Genomic DNA, 24,807 nt, shown 5'->3' with positions numbered 1-24,807 from the left:
AGCATGATGAAAAGATGATACTTTAAAAAAAAATTGTAGTTTTTTTCCTCTGTTGTACACCGTTGATATACATATGGTCGAAAGCGTTTTATGATGTAGTATGAATGGGAGTCTATGTGGTATGTATGCAGTTGGTTTATAATAGAGGGGAGATAACTAAGTGCAACTTAAGAGACAGTGATAATGTTGCATTTTTGCACTTTTTAATATATGATGAATATTGTATATAAAGGAAGTATTATTTGATTACAGGAGATGCATCGTGTTAATGGAATTGTATTGGAGGTAATAAAAAAAATTCATACAATGACGGTATGCTGTTTTCTTAAATAAGGTTTGGTAAGAGGGGTTCTTTTATATTTACATTATACAAAGTAGTCCCCCCATATGTCAGAAACTATGAAAGTTGGAGGTCATAATCCCCCATAACTACTCAAAGGATAGGACTTAACCATTCATGTAGCAATTCCCCATTGTAAAGAGGCCTACCTCTGTCCACTGTATCATCTGGTGGGATGTAAAGACGGATCAATTGGATTCACCACAAGGTAATCCACCCAGAGGTTTTGCTGGGGAGTACAGTGGGATTTGCAATTTTATTTTCGCATTTCCTCCAATACTGCAAGTCTGTCAATAGTAGCTTGGGCACCTCATGGGGTTTCGGCATTTTATCTAGCAAAAGAGGTATTAGGGCACCTTGGTTGGGTACCCCACCCGTGTTATTCTCTCACCATCTAGCCTCCAAGTTGTCCAATGCAATTGTTGTACCAATGGTATAAACATGTAATCTCCAATATATACAAAATGATACTTCTGTCCAGACTCGCAACATTCCAGCTCAGAAAATATTTGGACAAAGAAATAACTGGTGATGAATAGCTGTTATGATCGGATATTAGTGGCGTGCCTGCCCCTGTGTCGACTGAAGTCAGCATCAAACCTCAGCAGCTTCTTATCGGACTACTCCCCCTTCTTGAGTGGGATTGGGAAGGGATGAGAGCAACAAACAGTGCATTGGGACTGGAAGCCGGAGATGTTGATGGACGATATATGCGGAGATGCGCTCTCTGTGATCTTGACCATGTATATGGAGACCAATTGGAGAACGACAGTGGCGAGCTACGGAGTGGGAGACCATGAAGACTTTGCTCCATGGAGAATTATGGGTTAGGCGTATGGTGTGAAAGGGCACCTCCACAGGGAGCTGGCAGAGCAGGAGGAATTATTGGTGGAGAGTAAGATACGGGAGGGTGAGCATGGTAGTGCGTGCCAGGAAGCAGCAGAAGCGAGGTCTCGAGCAGCTGAGATATTGGATTGACTGGGCAAACTCACACTGATAATATTGGGAAGGACTTCACATGGAGTGTGCCAAATCAGGAAGACTCCTGGCATGGATTTTAAGGAGGGAAACTGAAAGACCCCCCTGTCCTGCGACATACATGCTGCACTGCTGGCACACAGGCTGCAGTCCTGGAGACATTTCGGGAACAGCTGGTCTATATTTATAGGTGGGGACAGGTACGTGGGTAGCCATATGCATGTACTTGGCCTCAGTGGATCTCCCCCAGATCCCAGAGGACTTGCGTGACAAATTGTAGGCTGAGACTATGCAGGATAAGCTGCGGTACGCCATAAGCTCTTTGCCCAAGGGGATTATCTGCATTATGAGAAAGCCGGATGGTCATGCATTGGATCCCTCTGCCTATAATTCACTGACTATTGTTAATACTGACCCAAAGGTCCTATGCACAGTTCTGGCTAGCAGTCTGCAGGTTGTAGTTGTCTGGTTGGTACACGAAGATCAATGCAGATTCATCCCGGGCAGGTCACCCCCCGAGCACACTCCCCGTGAGTGAGCCCGTCCCCTGGTGCCGCCTCTGCCCTGAGCTGTGCCCTGTGCATCTCTGCCAGATCCGCTTGTTCCACGGATCTCCAGTGCCTCCTGCCACCAGCTGTGCCCTCGGCTGGGGCCGACCGCCGGATCCGCTTGGTCCGCGGATCTCCTGTGCCCCCTGTCACCAGCTTGCTTCGCCGCCTTTTTGTTTTTCTTTCCCCGCCGTTTTGCCCTAGCCCCCAGTGCTCCCCCCTCCTCACCCAGCCCCGGCCGCGTTTCCCGCCACCTCCCCGCCGCTGCCCCCCTGCGGCCCCGCCCCCTTCCCTCGCTCGCCATCCCCATTCGCCACCCGCTCCCCCTCCCAGCGGCCCCTCCCTCGCTCCGCCCCCCCCCCCCCCCACTCTCCTCATATGGCAGAGTGGCCAACGCGCAGCGTGCATGCGCAGCGGGTGCGCCCTAAGCGCGCCTAAGGTGCACCAAAGGTAAGCCCGTCTGCGCCCGTCCGCGCCTGGACCGCGCCCAGCGCCCGAACCCCTGGACCCCGAGGACCCCAGCCCACCCGCCGGACGTACAACGCCGCCACCCTCAACGCGCTCAACACCGGCCGAGTCCCGGGATGCTACAGAGCCACCCCGAGACGCACCCCCGGACCCTTCAGCTGCCACGCCTGCAAGTTCACCTGCATCCGGACCTGCCCCGCACCAGCACCCGCCAAGCCGAACACCAGCAGCAACCACCTCAAGTGCATCCTGCTCAACACCCGCTCCGTCCACAGACACGCCATCGAACTCTGGAACCTCTTCGACACCACAGCTCCTGACGTTGCCTTCCTCACGGAAACCTGGATGAACGACTCCTCAGCGCCCGACATCGCCATCGCCATCCCAGAGGGATACAAGATCACCCGGAGAGATCGCGACATCCAGACTGGAGGAGGCATCGCCATCATCCACAGGGACACCATCCACATCACGACCAACACCGACGACACCCTGACTACCGCCGAACACCTACACTTCCAGATCCACACCGACCCGAAGACCACCCTCAGAGGCACCCTGATCTACCGACCCCCAGGACCACGCACACAATTCAGCGAGGACATCGCCGATTTCGTCAGCCCGCATGCCCTCCCCTCCGCTGACTACATCCTCCTGGGGGACATCAACTTCGACCTGGAGAACAACAACGACCGCAACACCACCACCCTGCTTGACAACCTCGCCAACCTCGGACTCAAGCAGCTGGTGTCCACCCCCACCCACCTCGCCGGACACACACTCGACGCCGTCTTCTCATCCAGCAAAGACATCGCCTTCAGCCACGCCACTGGACTCCACTGGACGGACCACAGCAGCGTCCACTTCACCTTCAGAAGAACCACGATCCACCACCACCAGCAACAGGTTGCTCGAAGAAGCTGGAACAAGATCACAGCCGACCAGCTCGCCGCTTCCCAAAGCCAGCACCCTCCTGCCAGCTCAGCGAACCCCAGCCAGGCCTCCGACAACCTCACGAAGTGGATCAGCAACTGCGCGGATGAACTCGCCCTACTGAGGACCCCGTCCAGCAGACCCGGCAGCAAGAAGGCCCCATGGTTCACCGACGAACTCAAGAGCTCCAAGAAGAACTGCCGAGCCATCGAGAGAGCCTGGAGAAGGGAGCCAACACCGGACAACATGACCACCCTCAAGCTCGCCACCCGGAAGCACCACCAACTGATCCGTGCCACCAAGAAAACAGCATTCAAGGACCGGCTGGACAACAACGCACACAACTGCAAGGAACTCTTCAACATCGTGAAAGAGCTCTCCAACCCCAACGCCGTAAACAACGACATCACCCCATCGCAAGACCTCTGCAACTCCCTCGCCTCCTACTTCCACAACAAGATCGCGGACATACACAACAGCTTCAGCACTCAACCGACGCACGCCACGACCGAACCACCGCCCCCCACCACCACCCTCCGCGCCTGGACTCCGATCAGCACCGAAGACACCGTCCGCACGATGAACTCCATCCACTCCGGATCTCCGACCGACCCCTGCCCTCACCACGTCTTCAACAAGGCCGACGCTGTCATCGCACCCCACCTGCGGGACATCATCAACACCTCCTTCAACACCGCCACCTTCCTGGAGAGCTGGAAGCACACCGAACTCAGCGCTCTACTAAAGAAACCAACAGCGGACCCCACCGAACTCAAGAATTACCGCCCCATCTCGCTCCTCCCGTTTCCAGCCAAAGTCATCGAGAAGACCGTCAACAAACAGCTGGCCGCCTTCCTCGAGACAAATGGATCCCTCAACCCCTCACAGTCTGGCTTCCGAGCCAACCACAGCACCGAGACCGCCCTCCTCGCTGCCACCGATGACATCCGAGCCCTGATGGACAACGGAGAAACAGCGGCCCTCATCCTCCTAGACCTCTCCGCGGCATTCGACACTGTCTGCCACCGCACCCTAGTGCAGCACCTCAGCAACGTCGGAATCCAGGAGAAGGCACTGGAATGGATCATCTCCTTCCTCGACGGAAGAACACAGAGAGTCCGCCTACCACCATACAAGTCAGAGGCCACCGAAGACATCTGCGACGTCCCTCAAGGATCCGCGCTGAGCCCCACCCTCTTCAACGTCTACATGAGCCCCCTCGCGGCCATCGCACGCCAACACAACCTCAACATCATCTCCTACGCTGACGACACCCAGCTGATCCTCTCCCTGACCAACGACCCCGCCGCCGCCAGAGCCAACCTTCACGAAGGGATGAAAGACGTAGCCGAGTGGATGACGACCAGCCGCCTGAAACTGAACTCAGACAAGACGGAAGTCCTCATCCTGGGCTCCTCGCCCTCCACCTGGGACGACTCCTAGTGGCCCCCCGCCCTGGGCACCGCACCCAAACCGACAGACCACGCACGCAACCTGGGCTTCATCCTGGACTCCTCCCTCTCCATGACCAGACAAGTCAACGCCGTCTCCTCGTCGTGCTTCAACATCCTGCGCATGCTACGGAAGATCTTCCGGTGGATCCCCACCGAGACCAGGAAGACGGTCACCCAGGCCCTCGTCACCAGCCGACTGGACTACGGCAACGCCCTCTACGCCGGAACCACCGCCAAGCTTCAGAAGAGACTCCAGCGGATCCAGAACACCTCAGCCAGACTCATCCTCGACATCCCACGACACAGCCACATCTCCGGACATCTGATAGACCTGCATTGGCTCCCCGTCAACAAGAGAATCACCTTCCGTCTCCTCACCCATGCACACAAAGCCCTACACGATCAAGGCCCGAGCTACCTCAACAACCGCATCAACTTCTACGCTCCCAAACGCCATCTCCGATCAACCAGTCACCCCCTCGCCGCCGTCCCCCGCATCTGAAGAACGACAACAGGAGGAAGGTCCTTCTCCTACTTGCCCGCCAAGACCTGGAACTCCCTCCCGACCGACATGCGCCTGACCCAAGACCACCTCTCCTTCAGGAAGAAGCTCAAGACCTGGCTGTTCGAGCAGTAGCAGCACCCCCCCCCCCCCACAAGCGCCTTGAGACCCTCCGGGTAAGTAGTGCGCTCTATAAATGTCTTTGATTGATTGATTGATCCCGGGACGTAGCCGGGCCATGACATTTTGCATGCTCATGCATGTACTGCATGAGGTGCTGGGGAGAAACCAGGAGTTAGTGCTGGTGTCGGTGGAACTGGAAAGGCCTTCGACACTCTGAGGTGGCCATACCTTATGGAGATACTAAGTGCCCTGTGCTTCGGCTCCTCCTTTTGTGGATGGATAAGGCTACTCTATGCGGAGCTGAGAGCCAGGGTTTAGGGTAATCGAGCGGTCTCAGACGACTGGATTGTTGGTAGGGGAATCGGACAGGGGTGCTCTCTCTCACCATTGTGTTTCTCTCTAGCCATCGAGCTGCTGCCTATAAAGATGAGAATTGACATGAAGGAGTGAGGGATTGAGACATACACACACTCTTCCTAAATGCTGACGACCTTCTGTTTCATCTAAGCCCTCCGTTAGAGTTGCTAGCACACTTATTGTCTAACTTGGAAGACTCTGGCGCAGTATCTGACGTGCAGGTGAACAGGCGGAAGACGATACTCTTCCCACTTGGCTCATTGCTTGGGGTCCGGTTAGCGCAGTTCCCGAAACTAGGCATCAAGTGGGAGACTGGCAGATTTCAATACCTGGGTGTTATGGTTGGTGCAATGGAAGACGAGCAGTATCAATATAACATTTGAAGGGCCCTGGACGGTCTGACGGTATCCATTACATTCTGGGATACTCTCCCCCTATCAGTCATGGAAAGGGTGACTGTTGCTAAAATGGTCCTCCTCTTGGTACATTCTACAAAATTCTTTTTGCCTGCTGAAGCCCACAGTGTTTAAACAACTGAATAGTGTGATGGTCTCCTTTGTGTGGGCCAGAAGGCGTAGTAGTGTGGTTTTAGGTACTGATGCGGAATCAGGAGGGGGGGCCTGACAAACCCCGGATTTGGAGTTGTATTACTACGTTGCGCATCTCCAATATTCTATATGTGACTGTCGGAAAATGATAATTGGGAGAAGCGACTTTTGAGGGGGGCACACAGGGATGCTGAACTGGTAATTCTGCTCATGAAAGGGGAGGACTAGATGCTGAGATTCCATATGAGATAGGCCAGACTGCTTAAGTGTGGGAGGGGTGGTGACCAGGGTACTGCAGAGGCAACCCTATGATAGGGAAATGGCATTTGGCACCTGGCGCCCTTCTGGGACATTCAAAAGACGATGTTGATGACTGCCTGTAGAGACGGAGCGTGTATAACAGCAGGTGATTTGTAACCCGGTGCACCATTAATTACCTTCCCTGAGGTTAGAGAAATGTTAGGGCTGGGGGCGGGGCAATTTCTTCAATACACTAAGATGGCCAGTATGGCTAGGGAAATATGGACGTGCTTCCCGGATGCTCCTGCACGTTTCATGGTGATGGGTAGCATATTGCAGTTAGACTTGAGTAGACACATGATCACTTGGATGTACATGGCCCTTGGTTGTGACGAAAAGCAGGCTGCAATGAAGGCACGAGTAGCTTGGGAGATGAGTTGGAGGATCAAATCTCTGACCGAGATTGGATAATGGCCTGTGTTTTGGTAAAAGGGATGTCTTGCAATTCACGCTTCAAACTGATTCACTTCCTCTTTCTCCTCCGCACCTACCTCACGCTGATTGCTCTAAGTAAAATATACCGAGCCATATCGGCAGATTGCCCCAGATGCTGCACCTCCCTGGCCACGTTCTTACATTTGCCTGGTCATGGCCAGGCGTAGCACGTTTGTGTGTGCTATTAGTGTGCTATTAGTAGACCGAATGTTTGAACGGGTTGGGGTTCTCCTGGTGCCCTTGCCACAACTGTGCCTGGTGGGCATCGTGCAGGAACCCAATGCAATTAATATGGTATATACCTTCTTACAGCTGGCCCTTGCGTTGGTAAAACGATGAGTGACCATTGGCTGGTTGGGGACTAGGGACCCTAGCTGTGTTATGGCGAGTGGAGAACAAGATAGATTTGACTTTAGGGGAAGAAATCCATCTCCGGAGAGTTAGACGGGATGACAAATTCCTAGCAGACCTAGAGGTCTGGGCGGGATTTATCTGTGATTTCTCAGCTTCGGGGAGGTTGGACAGAGTGTAAAGCCTGCATCTCTCTGGGTCAGGGCCATAATTGCGTGGAAACTGCAGAATATGTACCTGGATACTTTGGGTGGGGAGCCCAACAGGATGGGTTCCCTGTATTTTAGCTTCCTGGGAGGCCCACCTGATGGAACTCTGCCACTAATTGGTGTGGTATATCCTGCGCTGCCAGCAGGGCCGTGGGTGCTGGAAAAAGGCTCTAAGGGCTTTTCCAGCTGATTTGACCCAGGTCGGCAATGGTAGTCTGCCACATGATGATTTATTTCTTGGTATACAACTGTTAACATGGAAAATCAATAAATACAGATATTACAAAAAATAAGATGTTACGTTTGAATCCCAAGAAGCCCAGTAGTAGTTCTTCTAGGTCTTCCAATTAATGAATCTGATGATACAGATCACAAATTTGAAAACCGCTAGCCACAATATTAGTAGCCGTTATCTCACCCCTTCTCCTCCTTTGGGGGGAAAACAACTCCCCTGACCTGACTGAAAGAGATTAGTTGGGCCAAATCTGGGAATTTTTGGCAACATAGAAGACCTCATTGTCACTTGAACACAAAACCAAACCCTATCCCACAGATTTATCTCCCTTCCTGAAACACCTGTCAATTGAATACAGTGAGCTAACTTGTGTACACTTCTTAAAAGTGCTACTAGTGTTTCCATTGTACATTACACAACTCTTCGCTGTCGAAGGAACAGCAGTAGTCTCCCACTCTAGCTGGTACTAGAGACTAGCTTTAGAACAAAGATCCAGGGATTGCTATTGTAAGTTGCGGTTGTGAATTGTGGACGGGAGTAGGCGTGGGGGTGAGTAGAGGAGAATGCTTTTATGTGGCTTTGTTGAATGGATCCTTGTTTCCTGTCCTGCCAGAATTTATAGGCGATGGAACGTCTCTATGTTAAAATATGACTAAAAACGGTTTATTCTAAAGTGTTCATGAAGTACCTTGATATGCATTTAGTTATCACTTTATCTTTTACAATCGAGCACAAATAATTTATTAGTAAGTATCTTCAATCTCATTGGATCTAAAAGCCACCTGAGTATAATAACTGCCTGAATCACCTTACACGTGTGATCACCATTTATGTACATTTAAGTTGGAACGTAAACTGCCATGAAATGTATTGCCTGATTTGTTTTTATTCATTAATTCACAGGTGGCGGACTTGGGATGTGCTGACTGCTCATTGTTGCGGATGCTGAAATTTTGCAAATGCATTGAGGAACTTGTTGGTCTAGACATCTGTGAAGATGAAATGAGAGAAAAAATGTAATACATTTTTACATTTTTCCATTATATTTAAAGTACTACATTATAGATTCAGCAGCAGGGGCCAAGTATTCATACAGCTAAGTTGCAAAAATAGAAATACTTTTTTTAAATCACATTAACGCCTTTACTTTATGGCACCATCAATGTTGGGGCCTTCTTCAAGGTTTACTGTTGAGAATATAGTTCTCTGAATTTTCTTGCATAATTGGGATCTGAGATTTACAATCCTAGATTAATAACCTTTGTTTCGGGCACACCCATCTCTGATGCGGACTCGGAAATCGCATTACTTCTCGTTCGCACTGTGTCTTGTGATAACTTTAAACTGATGCATTTCTTTTTTATGCATCGTACATATGTTACTCCATATTACCTTAATAAAATAAACACAGCGAGGGGCGCTGTCTTTGTACGTTGTGGGGTAGTTGAGGGTTCTTTCTTGCAATTAGCCTGAAAGTGTGCCCAAGTTCAAACCTTTCTGGCACATTTGGTGCCATGCATAGGAACGGCCACAGGAATCCACGTTCTACTGCCGCTGGCCTGCCTCTTGGGTGTGGTGAAGCAGCCTAGAGGACGCAAGATCCCCTGTCGTCTAGCCCAGCTGGCCTAGTTGTTGGCGAAGAGATTGGTAGCCATTGGCTGGATGAGGGTAAAGGACTCAAAGCAGATGCATTGGATGAGGGACCTGATAGAATGAGGTGTAGCAGAGGGACAGCACATGCAGCTTTCACGCAGTGATCAGAGGGTATCTGAGGCTATATTGCAATGGGCCCCACTGCTGTGTATGTTTCACAATTATAAAGATCATTTTATTGAGGATGGGTCTGAGATAGAGGATTGAACAGAGAGATTGGTTACCGTGTTTCTTTGTTGTTTTTTTTCAACAAGCAAGTGGCCACATGTTGGTTTTTTTTTTGCCTTATTCGATCATATATGTTCTTAGTGTATATAAAACGATGAATCCTGCCTAATACTGTCATGACGCACTGTTTTTTTTCTCATCAATAAAATACAGTAAAAAAAAAAAACCTTTGTTTCAAACAATAGTTCGAATATTTGTATCTGTGTAGTAAAAAGTGAATTTCCCTTCCTTGTCACTGCTTGCCTATAGATTTTTCATACCTTAAAATATTTGGATATATTTGCAAATTTAGGTTCTTATCATTTTAAAGTCAGGGGTCTTCAAGTGAAATTTCATGGGAAGGCAGGGCACTGTTATCATATCATATACCACTTTTAGGTTTGGAGCAATGGATACTTTTGGGTTGGACTCTCATGAGCCTTATTTTGACTTAAACAGTCTAGTTTTCTAAATTAACGACCTACATTTTCAGTATTTAGGAACACTTCTCACTAGTGGGTAGGATGGATGCTGATGTTTTTCTTGTGCACGTATTTACCTTTTTATTTTATTAATCTTGTTTTTTGATGCTTCCTCGTCTAATTAGCAGAATCTTGTTTATAGCATTTACCCAGTAGTATCCACCATTACTATATGGGTAAGAGGCAACCAAGACCAATAGTTGAAGATGTATCTGTTTTCATATCTGGGTCATTCAAATTTGAAATCTCATCTATTCCTGTCCCAGTAATGCAGGCAGTTCATTATTTAAACCAACTTACTGAAATTGGCCCGTTTAGTAATATTATTGTCCAGAAATCATAATATGCACACGTTCATAAGAAATTACCTTATCATTTACTTCTTACACTATTGATACTGGTCCCTTTGTGGGAGTGTCAATCTTCAGAGGTCTGCCCCCTCTTCTCTCAAGAGAAAATAGAATAACAATCGATGCACAGGCCCATCATGGAACCTTGGCTGTCAAGCTAGGCATTGGAAGACGGGCTATGGATTAGTAGTAGTGATTCACCAGTGTGAGAACTGTGGAATATTATATGGTGTGGTTGTGAGACCTCACCATATGATAATAACACAAATCTATATCCGGTCCAATTAGATCTGTTTGTAAAACCTTAACTCAGTCCTGTGTAGCAGTGGCTCAGAGTCGTTCGGTTTCCTCAAAGGAACAAATGTAAAGCATTATGTAAATAAAGAGTAAAAGAAGGAGCAAACACGACACAAGGAAAATCCAACACCTACTTATAAAAATAAGATGTCTTTTTATTTTTAAATAGACAATACTTGGCGTGGCTGAGATGGTGACAGAGTAAGTCGCTCGGCTCCGTGATCTGTGCTGTTTACTCCTTCCGTGACCGGGGCCCTGCCGTCCGCATCGCCTGCCAAAGGTCCTGAGAGGCGGGAACTGGGCTATCACCGGCTGCTGTGGGTGTTCAGCTGCTGTTGGAAAATAACAACGCAGCAACCGAGCAAAGCTGAGATGAAAAAACAGACTCCGCAAGGTAACGCCGAGCTCCTGAACTCGTTGGTCTGCCTGATTGCCCCTGGGTGCTTGCTGATTTTTTCGCCTGTGCCCACCTACAACAACTACCATCCTCCCCATCTCATAATCATGGGAGAGGAACAACATTGTACTCATGGGCGACCGCGGGGGGGGGCGCAAGATAGGGGGCGACATAGGGAGGGAGACAGACAGACAGGGAGACAGATAGAGGGAGATACAGGGTGGGAGACAGACAGAGACAGACAGAGGAAGGGAGACAAACAGAGGGAGGGAGACAGACAGAGGGAGGGAGACAGACAGAGGGAGGGAGACAGAGAGGGAGGGAAACACAGAGAGAGGAAGACCGAGCGAGGAAGACCGAGCGAGGAAGACCGAGCGAGGAAGACAGAGCGAGGGAGACAGAGGGAGGGAGACAGAGGAAGGGAGACAGAGGAAGGGAGACAGGGAGGGAGGGAGACAGGGAGGGAGGGACACACAAGGGAGAGAGACGGAGGGAGACAGAGGGAGGGAGGGAGGCAGAGGGAGGGAGGGAGGCAGAGGGAGGGAGGCAGAGGGAGGGAGGCAGAGGTAGGGAGGCAGAGGGAGACGGAGGGAGACAGAAGGAGGGAGACAGAAGGAGGGAGACTGAGGGAGGGAGACAGAGAGAGGGAGGGAGACAGATGGAGGGCAACAGAAAGAAGAAGGGGGCGACAGAGGGAGGGAGACAGATAAAGGGAGACAGTCCGAGACAAACAGAGGAAGGGAGACAAACAGAGGGAGGGAGACAGACAGAGGGAGGGAGACAGAGAGAGAGGGAAGAAGGCTGAAATGCCAGAAACCGGTCCCCGGTAGCTTGTCTCCTTTCTGGTGAAGAATTGGCTTGGTAGTTTAGTCTGCCCTGTTCCCATGATGCACTGGGCCAGGGACAGACTGATTTGCATATAGCCAGGTTCTGAGCTGGGATGGGGCAGTGAGATAAATAACGGTGATGGATCAAGCCCTGATCTTTGGACTGGGTAAGAGTGGTCTGTTTAACTCAGACACTCTGTTCATCACCACCCCCTTTTTGTAAATCGATGCTTTCAAGCAGCACAACTAGCAGGGGCCGTGAGCTTTAGTCGCTCACAGCAGGCCACAACGATCAGATACGAAGCTAAGGGGCGTGGGTGGGGGCGGTGTTTATGGAGCGGGGTTAGTGCCAACATTCTTAGTTTAAAAACTGTGAAGTGACAGACCGGATTGAAATTGAAAGTTTCATTGTTATGAATTTGTGCAATGGGGAGAGTGTTAATACAGTTAAGAGTGGAAATACTCCGGAAAACAACACTAAGGACTGAAATAACTACATTTAAAGAACAATATGACTTAAAATGGAAACAAATGAAAATTCGATTTTGACAATGTTGTAGTGGAAAAATGTAACTAACCCTCCATGTTGAGGCTAAGGGAGACGTAAAAGCAGAGGAGAGATAAAATAGAGAGAAGGAGCCAAAAAGAAAAATAAGAGACAGAGTGGGGAGTAGAGACAAACGGAGAGGGGGAGAGGAAAGAGTGAGAAATAATTGAGGAGAGAAGATAGTGAAAGAGGCGAGGGGGGGGCATTATTATAGATAAGCACAATGAGGCAGGGAGACAGAGGGCAACAGACAGAAGGAGACAGCCAGAGGGAAGGGGGCAACAGAGGGAAGGGGGCGACATAGGGAGGGAGACAGATAGAGGGAGATACAGGGTGGGAGACAGACAGAGGTAGAGAGACCGAGAGAGAGGGAAAGAGAGGGAGACCAAGACAGAGAGAGAGACTGAGAGAGGGAGACTGAGAGAGAGGGAGACCGAGAGAGAGGGAGACAGAGAGGGAGGGGGACAGAGGGACGGAGACTGAGGGACGGAGACTGAGGGACGGAGAATGAGGGATGGAGACTGTGGGACGGAGACTGTGGGACGGAGACTGTGGGACGGAGACTGAGGGACGGAGACTGAGGGAGGGAGACTGAGGGAGGGAGACAGAGACAGACAGAGGGAGACAGATAGGGCGGGGACAGATAGGGCTGGGGACTGAGGGAGAGAGACAGAGGGCAACAGACAGAGGGAGGGGGACGATAGAGGGAGGGAGACAGACCGGGAGAGAGACAGACAGAGGAAGGGAGACAGACAGAGGAAGGGAGACAGACAGAGGGAGGGAGACAGAGGGCGACAGACAGAAGGAGACCGACAGAGGGAAGGGGCTACAGAGGGAAGGGGGCGACATAGGGAGGGAGACAGACAGACAGGGAGACAGATAGAGGGAGATACAGGGTGGGAGACAGACAGAGGAAGGGAGACAAACAGAGGGAGGGAGACAGACAGACAGAGGGAGGGAGACAGACAGAGGGAGGGAGACAGAGAGGGAGGGAAACACAGAGAGAGGAAGACAAGGCGAGGAAGACCGAGCGAGGAAGACCGAGCGAGGAAGACCGAGCGAGGAAGACCGAGCGAGGAAGACCGAGCAAGGGAGACAGAGCGAGGGAGACAGAGGGAGGGAGACAGAGGGAGGGAGACAGGGAGGGAGGGAGACAGGGAGGGAGGGAAACACAAGGGAGAGAGACGGAGGGAGACAGAGGGAGGGAGGGAGACAGAGGGAGGGAGGGAGGCAGAGGGAGGCAGGGAGGCAGAGGGAGGGAGGCAGAGGTAGGGAGGCAGAGGGAGACGGAGGGAGACAGAAGGAGGGAGACAGAAGGAGGGAGACAGAAGGAGGGAGACTGAGGGAGGGAGACTGAGGGAGACAGAGAGAGGGAGGGAGACAGATGGAGGGAGACAGGGCAACAGAAAGAAGAAGGGGGCGACAGAGGGAGGGAGACAGATAAAGGGAGACAGTCCGAGACAAACAGAGGAAGGGAGACAAACAGAGGGAGGGAGACAGACAGAGGGAGGGAGACAGAGAGAGAGGGAAACAGAGAGAGAGGAAGACCGAGGGAGGGAGACAGAGTGAGGCAGAGGGAGACCTAGAGAGAGGGACACATAGAGAGAGGGAGACAGAGAGGTTTGGAGACCGAGAGGGATGGAGACCCAGAGGGAGGGAGATAGAGGGAGGTAGGGGGAGGGAGGCAGGGGGAGGGAGGCAGAGGAAGGGAGGCAGAGGGAGGGACACAGACAGAAGAAGGGAGACAGAGGGCGACTGACAGAGGGCGACTGACAGAGGGCGACTGACAGAGGGCGACTGACGGAGGGCGACAGAGGGAGGGCGACAGAGGGAGGGAGACAGAGGGAGGGAGACAGAGGGAGGGAGACAAGGAGACAGAGGGAGGGAGACTGACAGAGGGAGACAGACAGAGGGAGACAGACAGAGGGAGGGAGACAGAGGGAGGGAGACAGAGGGAGGGAGACAGGGAGGGAGGGACACACAAGGGAGAGAGACGGACGGAGTCACAGGGAGGGAGGCAGAGGTAGGGAGGCAGAGGGAGGGAGGCAGAGGGAGGGAGGCAATGGGAGACAGAAGGAGGGAGACAGAAGGAGGGAGACAGAGGGAGGGAGACTGAGGGAGACAGAGAGAGGGAGACAGATAGGGCAGGGGACAGAGGGAGAGAGAGAGAGAGAGAGAGAGAGGGAGACAGATGGAGGGAGACAGGGCAACAGAAAGAAGAAGGGGGCGACAGAGGGAGGGACACAGACAGGGAGACAGATAAAGGGAGACAGTCCGAGACAAACAGAGGAAGGGAGACAAACAGAGGAAGGGAGACAGACAGAGGGAGGGAGACAGAGGGAGGGAGGGAGACAGAGGGAGGGAGACAGAGGGAGGGAGACAAGGAGACAGAGGGAGGGAGACCGAGGGAGGGAGACAAGGAGACAGAGGGAGGGAGACAAGGAGACAGACAGAGGGAGACAGACAGACAGAAGGAGGGAGAGAGAGGGAGGGAGAGAAAGGGAGGGATGGAAAGGGAGGGGTAGAGAGGGAGGGGTAGAGAGGGAGGGGTAGAGAGGGAGGGAGACAGAGGGAGTGAGACAGAGAGACAGGGAGACAGAGGGAGGGAGACAGAGGGCGACAGACAGACAGAGGGCGACAGACAGAGGGCGACAGACAGATAGAGGGATAGGGAGGGAGGGAGGGAGAAAGGGAGGGAGATGGAGGGAGAGAGACGGACGGAGGGAGGGAGAGGGAGAGAGAGTGAGGGAGACAGAGAGATGGATGGAGAGGGAGGAGAGGGAGAGAGACAGAGGGAGAGAGAGCGAGGGAGGGAGAGAGACGGAGAGAGAAGGAGAGAGAGGGAGGGAGACAGAGAGAGGGATGGAGTCAGAGGGAGAGAGACAGGGAAAGAGACAGAGGGAGAGAGAGGGAGGGGGAGAGAGATAGACAGAGTGAGTGAGACAGAGGGAGAGGGAGTGAGAGAGAGAGCTAGAGAGAGGGAGGGAGACAGAGAGAGAGGGAAGGAGACAGAGAGAGAGGGAGGGAGACAGAGAGACAGACAGAAAGAGAGAGAGAGAGAAGGATGTGTGTATGCCGGGTCTGGTGGCTCAGCAGATGAAGGCGTCCGCTGCAGGGACCTGTGTTCAACCTCATGGTCATAGTTTTTTTGTTGCTCTAGCCCCACCCACCTCCCTCCCTGACCCCGCTCCCACCAGTGCGGCCCTCAGCCACAAACCACACTGTAAATTTGGCCCCTGAGAGAAAGTTTGTGAGTACCCATGCTCTAGAACCGCATCAACCTGATTTAGAATGTTTTTGTTTTTTTCCGGTGATTTTTAGTTTTCCCTCTGTTTTATTACTTGCCAGGTTGTCTGATGCGGCGCCTCACAAGATTTTTCTCTTACCCTATGGATTTCTTTGTTTATTTAAGCTCTTTCTCTTATTAGATTTTTTTAAATGTATTTAATACTTGTGCTCAATCATGTCGGAGGATGGTGATGAAGTTAAAATGTTGCCCCCCCCCTGGAAACATTTCTGCGGATGCCCATGTCTATGTGACAACCCACCTGGCCAGCCATGGGGATAACTGCGGGACATTGGAGAGCAGCGCCGGCACTGTGCTCTGATTTCATGGGTCTGCGGAGGTCCCCCTCCAAAATAACAGAAATCGGCAGGCAGTGCGGGATTGGGTGTGTGGTGGCTGACCCACCCGTGAGGGAGCAAACCCATCTACTTTCCTCCATCACAGGTACACCGGGGTCCCCCAATGGCACCTTAAAGGAAAGCCATAGGGACCCCATTGGAGAGCGAGGCTTCAATACAGGATCCCCTGTAACTTTGAGGATGGCATACCCTCCGCTGGTGAATGCGCATCAGGGTCGGATTGGGATCACAATTTGGCCCGGGCACTGACAAAAAATGTGGCCCACATTCAAGGGGCGTGGCCCACTATTAAGGGGCGTGGCCCACATTCAAGGGGTGTGCCCTTTCATGAAACACCATTTGGTTACACACGTCAATGTCCTTGAATATTAGACAAGTATGGTAGTGCACTGTCCAGTGACCAGCTGAAAAGAGGGCATCAAAGATCAGAAATTGGATTATAAATTCAAATCTGTTCCGAACAGGGGCCCAAAAATATGTTTGGCCCAGGGCCCCCAAAATCCTTAAGATGTTTGGAACAGAAATGAATTAAAGTGAGAGGATACTGTTCTTGCACAGGAGACACGGGGGAAAGGTGACAATGGCGCCATGCTGAGCAACTAAAAAAACAGCAAGGCCCCTTTCTGTCACAAAATTATTCGAGCCCTTCAGGGAAGGAGCACCTAATAAGCAGCGAAACCCCTGCTATTACTAACCTACTCAGCCCTCCCCAGACCTTCAGCTCAGGAGCACATGAACAGCAGTGAGGCCCCTGCAATTAGTAAATTAATCAGCCCTCCCCAGCCCTCCAGGCCTCAGGGCAATGTCCTGGCAGGGGAGCACAAAACACAGCTGCTGGGTCATCCATGGTAGCCAGGGGGAGGCTGAGGTGAAGATGGTACAAGTTGCAAAGATCACCTGGCCCCCACAGCGAGACCCATTCTTCCTCGCCCACTATTCCCTCGGCCGTTTTCCTCTGGACCCCGACCCACCATCTTGTCCATTCCCTCGTCGTGTACCCTTCTCCCTCGTTTCCCCCTTGACGATCCTCTGTTTCTTCTCTTTTCTGTTTTGCCTTTTCTCCATACCCTTGTATACCTCCCACCCTCCTTTGGTGCTGTGACTGCATCCCCTCTCCAACCCCACTTAATGGAACTCTGCCTGAGAAAATCTGCTATGTGTGTATATATATGTATATAGAGAACTCTAATCACTAGTATATGAAGTAGACCTTTGTACTATCTACCATTCCTATGTGACTCTTCGAGTATATCCATTTGTATCCCTTCCTTATGTATTTAGAGATAACTCTAATCACTAATATATGCAGTAGACCTTTGTACTCTCTACCATTCCTATGTGACTCTTAGAGTATATTCATTTGTTTCTCTTCCTTGAGTGACTTTACTACTTGTACATTTGCAATTTTTCTTTCTGTTTGTATCTCTTCCTTGTGTGACTTTACATCTTAAAAAAAAAAAACTAACACTGTTTATGTGCTGCGTGGGCCCCAAGGGGGCCGAGGTGAAAATGGCTCAAAGGCCTGAGCAACACCTGGCCCCCAGGGAGGCCGATGTTTGCAGACAATCACCCCCTCCCCAGCCTGATTGCTTTGCTGGTTAGGGGGTGAAGGAGAGGCCACAGCGGATAATCACTGCACAGTGAAGCTGCATTCATTTCTGTGTCTCTGTCTCCGTGCCCTCTGTGGGCCGTTTTTTTTTCTCCCCTTTCCTAGTCCACAGAGATCACGGAGACAGAGACAGAGAAATTAATGCAGCTTCACTGTGCGGCTGGGAAAGGGGAGAAAAAAAACGCCCCACAGAGGGCATGGAGATACCGGCCCTTCGGCCGAGGCCAGAATGCCCGCATTGCCAATCCGCCCCTGATGCGCATAGCTTGGCAACACAGGGCAATCCTGTGTTGAAATCGCCACCTAGCTCAAAACTGACTAGTGGTAAAGGGAACTTGTATCAACGCTAGTTCCATGTCCGAGAGAACATCGTAATGATCTGACGTGGCACGCTTACATTCCATCCCCCACTCTGTGCTTGTCTCCCCTGCACCATGGTGAAACCAAACTGCACGAAAACCGAGGGACAAGGTAGCCTCCCTGACAACGCAACAGTGCTTTAGTACCCTACACCAGGAACATCCACCAACCCTGATGCTATAATGCATGAATGCACCACCAAATTAGAAAATATATTGAAGTTAATACAGCGTATGAAATCAACTTTAGAGCCAAAACTAGATGCAGTGACAACTGAGATGGGACTGATGAAGGCGAATCATAGAAAACTTGCGGAACGGGTGGAGGCATGGCCCCTCCGTCCGTGACATGGAATCACACATCAAGGCTTTCCAGGAGAAAGTTTGGTTCCTGAAACTAAAAGCGGTTGATGCCGAAGGTTGGTCTAGCAGAAATAACATCATCAGATTGATTTGGCATCCCTAAAACACCGGCAATTGTCAGGGGTGTTGCACACGGAATATAATTCCTCATTCACAAAGCCAATCAGCCCGGTACTTGAGATCTACAACACGAAAGTTATTAGTTCAGCCCTTTACGGATCAGAGCTCTGGGGGTGTGAGAACTTGTCTATGATCATATTATCAGAAAATAGGTTTTGAGGAAAATTACCAGACTACCACAGAGAACGCCAACCGTTCCATTATTGTATGACCTTGGGAGGAAACCAATCACAGATGTAGCTAAATTGCATCCCCCTTTTGTACTGGGGGAGTCTCTGGACTACTCCAGAACTTGCAGTATATGCAGCTGGTTTTCAAGACATAATAAGGGCAGACCTTTCTCAGCAAATAAAATGGCTATGGGCGGTTAGAGATACTCTGTCAGATATTGGCATGATCCCACTGTGGAAGGACCCAATAAATTCCAGTTTTCCCACAACAATGTTTTTGAAAGATAAATATTGGGAAATGGTACAGTATAATACACTTAGAACTAGTGAGTCGTCCTCTCTAACTGGATTTTTCCTGGAATGCAAATTAATCCCCAGAATGGAATTATATTGGGATCTAATAACAAAACAGCATGACTGGAAATTGTACTTCCTGTTCAGGGTGGGCACACTGCCACTAAGGTCATTTACTACTAGATGGGCTAAATACAATGATGAATCGTGCCCGGTATGTCAGTCTGGTAAAGAATCACTGCCCCACCTATTGTTCGCCTGTGTCAGATACAATGTCCCTCGCCGAGTTTGGTTGACACCAATCTGCAAGCTTTCAGGATTAAGAAGGTCAAGCGAAGCAGAAAGAATCGTACAAACTGATACATCAACAACGATTTTCACAATAACTCAGCTGATTACAAGCAGGCTTGGACACACAAGACTCTGCAGAAGACTCAGTAGTCAGCTGTCTCGAGAGCAAGCAGCAAAAGAACGGGCCACACTTGTAGAGAAGATCGAACGGTACACCAGCCCCAGAACGCCAACATTAGGAGATGACCAGGAACACCATAATGATATCAACAATGCTGAACTGGAGTATATTACGTTGACCCAGAGACGGGGCCTCATGCTGACGCCGATGACAGCAGACTTCATTGGTTAGCAGACAGACTCCTTTGTATCCCTTGCTGGTTCGCTGCTTCGTTCCTGGTGAGAGAGGAACAATGGACATAGAAACTGCTAGATGGAGGTGATGCATGGTAGAGAGAGAACGCCTGCCTGGGGAGGGGCACAGAGAACAGAGTACATAACCTTATAGCGCCCCGCTGACTACCGAATGGACATGGTGTGTGGGCACCAGTTCAGGTCCCAAATTATGGAGATGCGTGTTCCGGATCCTTGACCAGGCATGGGGAGTTGGAGTTTTCACAGTTCATACTTCGAGTGCAGGAGCTAGTAACCAGGCTGGCATGACACTATGCGTAGTCAACACAGGCCTAACACAGAGGAGATATGGTATATCCTTTTTAGTACAAATGACATAATGCCTGACACATACAGTATATTACTCTGAAATGTTAAGGAATGGGTCCACCAGGCGTTACAGAATTCGTGCTTATCTAAACACAGAGTTATACATTTTGCATGTTCACAAGAGATGCATATGATCGCCACCAAAATTTCCAAACGGCGCAAGCTATGGCGCGGCACCTTGCTGGACACCACATACTTTAACTGTGCCACATGGGTACTAATGTGGGTTGCACCCAGGGTCCCATTCCACATGCCATACTCCAGGGCGTACTAGGAGGGCCAGTACGTAACTCTAGATGGGCCACTGGACAGAGAATAAATAGCACTAATAGCGGTCCATGCCCCCAACACACATTCGGTGATTTACTTCACCACATTCACCCTCTTCTCTCAGACCCAATTTTACCATGAATGTGGGGAGGGGACTTTAACAAGGTACCAGACACTGACAATAACAAATTGCCTCCCCCATCCAAAGGCCTTACTCACTAGCAGGTCGAAGTCACTGTCCCAAATGTTGCGGTCATTGATGTGTGGATAGCCATGCATCCAACCGGTAAGGAGTACTTGTTTTACTCCTGGGTGCACTCCTTACACACATGCATGGATCTGTTCTATTGTAGCAAGAAATGAGTGGATACATTGATACACACAGAATACCTGGGACACACACTCTCTGACCATAACTCCCTTACAAATAACCATCGCCTGGAGAGAGAAAAAAGAACAGATGATGGACGGAATCCTGAACAAATTAAACATTCACCCACAGTCACAGATCTCGGTTTAATCCACGTTTTTTTGCTCACCCCGCCACCTCAGTTTGAGCCCAGTCATATGTAAATTTGTCTTGGCCATGCTCTGCATGGGAATAGTCCAGCCCGAACGGCCAGGCCAGGTCCTCCCTGCACAGGAAACAAGCATCGAGGATCCAGTTTTGGGGTATCACCCCATATCAGCCAGGTTTGCTTGATTCCAGCGACACAGTGCACATGTGATCCACGTCTGCTCATATCCTTCCCACTTGGAAGGACAAGAGCAAAAAGAACAGATAAACGAAATTATATCCATCATTTGTTCTTTTTGTAGTTAAAGTGGTTTTAAGTGGATTGGTCATCAAGACATTACACAGGATAAAATGCACATTAAGGTGGGAACCTCAACACCCTAGAGGACCACATACGCACACTAGAATACAAAGAAGTAGGCATAGAACAAGCCTGACATGTTCTCTCCAGTCCATCCCCCAAGCGGACTACAGTACAACACTATACAGATTGGGACTCCTTGAACATTGGGAGGGTACAGCCTGGCAACATGGGGAAGGTGCCTAAGAGAGGCACACACTAGCATGGATCCTTAGATTCCCAATTGTCCATATCTGGGACTCAGCTGGAATTGTAGGTAATGCACAATCTGTGATCAAAGACTATTAAGTTATCCTTTATTCCTCCTGGTCCGAACTAAACAAACAGGCGGCAGATTATTACTTAAGTCCTATTACTCTTCCTCGCCACAGTGTCACTCAGAAAGCTGGACTGGAGGACCTCCTTCAACCTAGGAAATGCATGAGACGATAACTCCAATGGCCAGGGCCAAAGCACCGGTCCGAGATGGCCTTCTTCTTGAATAAATTCTGCGTCACCTACAGAATAGGACTAGTTGTGTGGAGTGTTAAAGACATATGATTTGACCAAGGCGGCTGGTCACCTACGCAAGTCTATAAGGGAGGCTTTAATTATGGTTTTGCTGAAACCCGAAAGGAATCCCCTAGAAGTAGGATCCTATAAACCTCTGTATTGAATCTACATTACAAAATTCTGGGTAAAGTATTGCCCAACCACTTGTTACCTCTGGTCCAGACTCTGAAGCATACTGGTCAAAATGGCTTTCTTCTGAGCCTTAATACCTTCTTAAGTCTCGGGTGCTTTTTTGGGTCTTTGGACTGGGCTAGGTGACATCAAGAGAACCACTTGGCGGTCTCACTGGATATTGCTAAGGCACTCAGCTGGCCTTATCTGCTGGAAGTTCTAAGGAACTTCAGCACAGTGGCTGAATCCCTGTAATAGGTTGGTTTTCTGTACAGGGATCCGGAGGTGAGATTGCTTATAATTGGGAGGGGGGGGGGGGACTAATATCATCCCTCGTCCAGATCACTAGAAGAACAAGACAGGGGTGCCCACTCTCCCGTTTCATATTTACTCTGGGTGTAGAGCCCCTGGCATGTGTCTTGAGAGCGTGAGCTCATGACTGGGTATTCAGATGAGCGGAGAATAGCACATAGTATCATTATATGCCAATGATGCCCTGATATGCTCATGGGGCAGAATGGCTATTGAATGAAATCTTGGCCCATTGATAGTTGAGGACTTCAGAAGGGCCTTGAGCCTCAAATAGAACTGAGACAAATCTTGCCTGGTCCTGTTGACCACCAGCGAAGCTGTTAGACACTGGCCTCGACCGAACATAGTAATACATTTAGCGACGGACACATTTAAGTATTTGGAAGTGCACATCCAGCACAAAGAAAAAGATCTGTTTAGTGGCAACTTGGAACAAGCATTTGCAATGCAATAGGTCTCGCATTTACTAGAGTTCGAGTTATTGTCATTGTAAATGAAAATAGCTTAAATTCTCGCAAATGCGAGACCTATAGCATTGCAAATATTTTTTGTTTCAAAGCGCCCCATGCCGCGCTTGCACGTCGTGCCCCTTTCTTTAGATGAGCAGCGTTTAAAGAAAGGGGCTCGGCTGCCATTAAAATGAAAGCACTGTTTGGGGCGCTTTTACAAAAAAAAAGCCTTTGTTTTTCAGCAAAGAACCCATTCAAAGATGTATTACTTTAACCAAGTGATGGGTAGTAACTCCTCCCGGTCCCACCCACTCAGTCGGGGTGGGAAAATACGACAAGCGGTCAAGAGATGAGTATTCCTGAAGAGACTGTCGGCATGCTCTGAGCATTGTCTTGTTTCTAAATTGCACCCAAAACAGGAGGTCACTGGGGTAAATATTCCACCAATCACAACATAAACATCCCAAGCTGGGACTGCTCATGGTTGGCAGAATTGGGTGCCAAGTTACCCAGGAAGCCACACCAGCCTCAGGCGTTGCTTTCTTCCCTGGCAGAGGTCGAATCAGGTACAGTGCCAATGTGGGCACGGCCAGTGCTTTCAGAATGGCCACACAACCTTGCAATGAGAAGCTGAAAGGGGGCTATCAGCCCCATAAGGGCAACATGTAGGGGATCCTCCACCTTGTTCTGCATGTTCTTGTGTAGAACACCATCCAAGCCACAGATAGACCTCCAGGTACTAACATACAAAGGGAAAATGCACCACACAAATGTCACGACTCACCAAATCCATTCAGGGTGAAGAGAAAGAGCCCAGTTACTGCAGTGTGAATGTAGGCATCCAGGCAAAACAACACTCTCCCTGTACAGTTTATAGAGTCAACACCAACAAACTGCCCCTCCACATCCTGGCGAGCGGTACTATATATATATCTATCTATATATATATATATATATATATATATATATATATATATATATATATATATATATATATATATATATATATATATAGTAACGTTATATATATATATATATATATATATATATATATATATATATATATATATATATATAGTAACACACGCACGTTTCTTCGAACGAAAGTAGCTGGCACTCCGAGCTTGATTTTGAAAGGTGATTTATTGCAGACCCCTCTGCCCCCTCGACAGACGTGTTTCACCGTTAAGGCTTCCTCAGTGTCAACCAGTGTATCGTAATAGACACCATTTTATCTCCACCCCTACCTAGTCATAGAAAGAGGACTAGTATGCCAGATTTTGTTCGGCGGTCATCTTACAGTGTGCTATGTAACTTGTAACAATCAAAGAACATTAAAAGTATATATACACGGAGATTGGTGTCAGTAAAGTGCTCGTGCTATTAAAAACAACATGGTACCAACCATACTGAATCCTATTCACATTTCATTGTGTTAAACATGATTTCAAAAAAGCAACCCATGTATATCCCTTGACACCCAGATCATACATATATTGCATTTCAAGGATCATGTAATTGCATTTCGTATCTAGGTGCAAGGTGTTATTGCAATAATAATCACATTCCAGATTGAATATTTTTCCAAACAATATCGTATCGATATTTTTCCCCATCTTCTATTTACTATGTGTATTTATGTGCATTTTTCATACTGCCCTGAATGGACATTCACTATTATAACAAAAAAAATATATATATATACACACACCACACACAACACACTTTCTCGTTCCTCCTGCCACCACCCCAAATGAACCGTACATATGTTGACGAGTTGTGGTCACATAAATAACTTGTATGCTATAAAACCAGGACACCTGGGCTCTAAATCCACCATCTGTGCTCGACCAAAGAATCGTGTTACCACCTAACCGCTCAATTTTCCTATTGGCCAAATTTTACAGTGCCTAGAAACAGTTTAGCCCAAGTAGTAGGCGCTACCAAACAATATACAACGTTGGATAACATTGCATTTCCACGTCTGATAGTTTGGTATTCTTTGTTTCACTGTTTGAACATTTTGATGTATGATGATGAATCTACTTTCAGCAGCTCGAGAACCAGGTTCCCTCTCCCCTCCACCCCCCACCAGCCAAACATAGATACGTCAATGTAGC

The 24,807-nt window shown here is 49.5% G+C and overlaps 1 protein-coding gene across 1 annotated transcript in view; it reads left to right on the top strand.

The window, feature by feature from the left end:
- The window catches only part of HENMT1 (HEN methyltransferase 1), a 541,131-nt gene that overhangs the window by 202,196 nt on the left and 314,128 nt on the right, over positions 1–24,807 (top strand). The window contains exon 3 of the mRNA XM_086936308.1: positions 8,685–8,797. Coding sequence (XP_086792434.1) covers positions 8,685–8,797 — 113 coding nt within the window. The remainder of the gene's footprint in view (positions 1–8,684; positions 8,798–24,807) is intronic.

This window comes from Lissotriton vulgaris, chromosome 1_1 (genome assembly GCF_964263255.1).
Source record: "Lissotriton vulgaris chromosome 1_1, aLisVul1.2, whole genome shotgun sequence".
NCBI classification, from domain to species: Eukaryota; Metazoa; Chordata; class Amphibia; order Caudata; family Salamandridae; genus Lissotriton; species Lissotriton vulgaris.
The sequence above is the reverse complement of the archived record's forward strand: the minus strand, read 5'-3'. Positions and strand labels throughout refer to the sequence as shown.